General features: G+C 67.3%; 1 protein-coding gene across 1 annotated transcript in view; it reads left to right on the top strand.

Annotated features, from left to right (window-relative positions):
* Positions 1-1,297, top strand: part of LOC130263938 (translation initiation factor IF-2-like) — a 3,042-nt gene extending 1,745 nt beyond the window's left edge. Inside the window, exons 2-3 of the mRNA XM_056511782.1 lie at positions 819-984; positions 1,072-1,297. Coding sequence (XP_056367757.1) covers positions 819-984; positions 1,072-1,297 — 392 coding nt within the window. The remainder of the gene's footprint in view (positions 1-818; positions 985-1,071) is intronic.
* Positions 1,298-1,522: the final 225 nt, after the last annotated feature.

Here is a 1,522-nt window from a genome sequence, read left to right as displayed (position 1 = left end):
GGCTGGGCGCTGCGGCCGGGCACGGCAGAGGTGGTGGCAGCGCCCGGTTTGGCCACACCGGTGCTGGCAGGTGTGGCGTGGGCAGGGCTGGTGGCTGCAGGGCCGTGTGTCCCCGTGCGGGTGGCACATGGACACGATGTCCCTTCACCCCGTGGCACGGCCCCACACAGCCTTTGGCACCCCCTGTGCACACACACACCCCCCACAGCCCCTGAACGCTCGCAGCCTCCCCGATGCGCACGGAGGCTGAGCCTCCATGGATGCCGGTCCCACGGTGGTGGTGGCCGAGGCCTGGCTGTGCCACAGTGCAGCCAACGAGGCCTTTGTCTGTCAGGCAGCTCCTCACTGCCCTGTCACCCTCTGGCCCCCAAATCTGTCCCCACCGCAGTGTCTGTACACCCAGAAATCAGCGTGGGGGATTTGGCAGGCAGCAGCTGGGCCATGGAACCGAAATGGGCACACAGTGTCCCCAGAAGCCACTTCCCATCACCCAGTGGCCCTGGCTGCATCCATCGAGTCCCCACAAACCAGGGGGTCAGGACCTGCCTGGCCTGAGGGGCACGGGCAGGGGCTGGGTGCCACACACCATCCTGTGCCAGCCAGGCGAGGCTGGCATGGCTGTGACATGGACACGGTGACAGTGGTGGCAGTGCCCACATGCAGACAAAGGGCTGGACATGCCCAGCCACAGGGGCTTTGCCAGGGCCATCAGCAGTGCCCATTCCCCTGGTGCAGGTGCTGGGGATGGCATGTGACACAGGGGCTCCACCGGTGGCCAGCGTCCCCCCGACTGTCACTCACGGCTTGTGGCCGAGCAGATGGCACCTGGGCTGGCGCTGGCCCGCAGGGAGGCAGCGCCCACCCCGGCCCTGCCAGTGCCGGTGCCGTGCTGGGCACCGATTCCCGGGCATCCTCCTGGCACAGCGTGTCCCTTTCCCGCAGCACCGTCCAGCTCCCTCTGCTGCTGCCATCTTCGTTTCGCCGGTGGGTGCCCTGCTGGGATCGCTGAGCAGCAGGAGCCCACCCTCACCTGATGGAGAGAGTCCCCACTCCCCTGCCATCGGTCCCCAGCCCAGGGGACTCGCAGCCCTCGGGGGGTGGCCACACCCCGGGTGTCAGGGCAGTGAAGCCATCGGCGCCCTGGTTCCTGGATCAGACTTACTGCCCCAAATTCTGCCTGAGGCCGAGGAGATGCCGCAGTGTGAGTGGCCGAGCTGGCCCGTGGGGGGACAAGGACGGGGACAGGCACAAGCCCCCGGCCCAGAGCACCCATTCCAGCCTCATTAGCAGCCGGTGAGCGGGAGGGTGGGCGCCGGCGTGAGGCTCATCAGCATGCGCAGTGCTTGGAGGGAGAAGAAAGTGGAGACATGAAACGGGGAGAGGAGATGAAAGGGGAGCAGGGAGATGAAAACCCAAACCGCTGCCTCGTGGCCGGGCGGTGCTGACGGCCCTCGTCACGGAGAGGGCAGGAGTGACACCCGGTGTTGTCCCTGTGCTGTCCCTTGTACCCCAGCCGGTGATG

The sequence above is a fragment of the Oenanthe melanoleuca genome, chromosome 27 (assembly GCF_029582105.1).
Source record: "Oenanthe melanoleuca isolate GR-GAL-2019-014 chromosome 27, OMel1.0, whole genome shotgun sequence".
Classification (NCBI taxonomy): domain Eukaryota; kingdom Metazoa; phylum Chordata; class Aves; order Passeriformes; family Muscicapidae; genus Oenanthe; species Oenanthe melanoleuca.
Note: the sequence above shows the minus strand (reverse complement) of the source record. Positions and strands in the feature narration are given on the sequence as shown.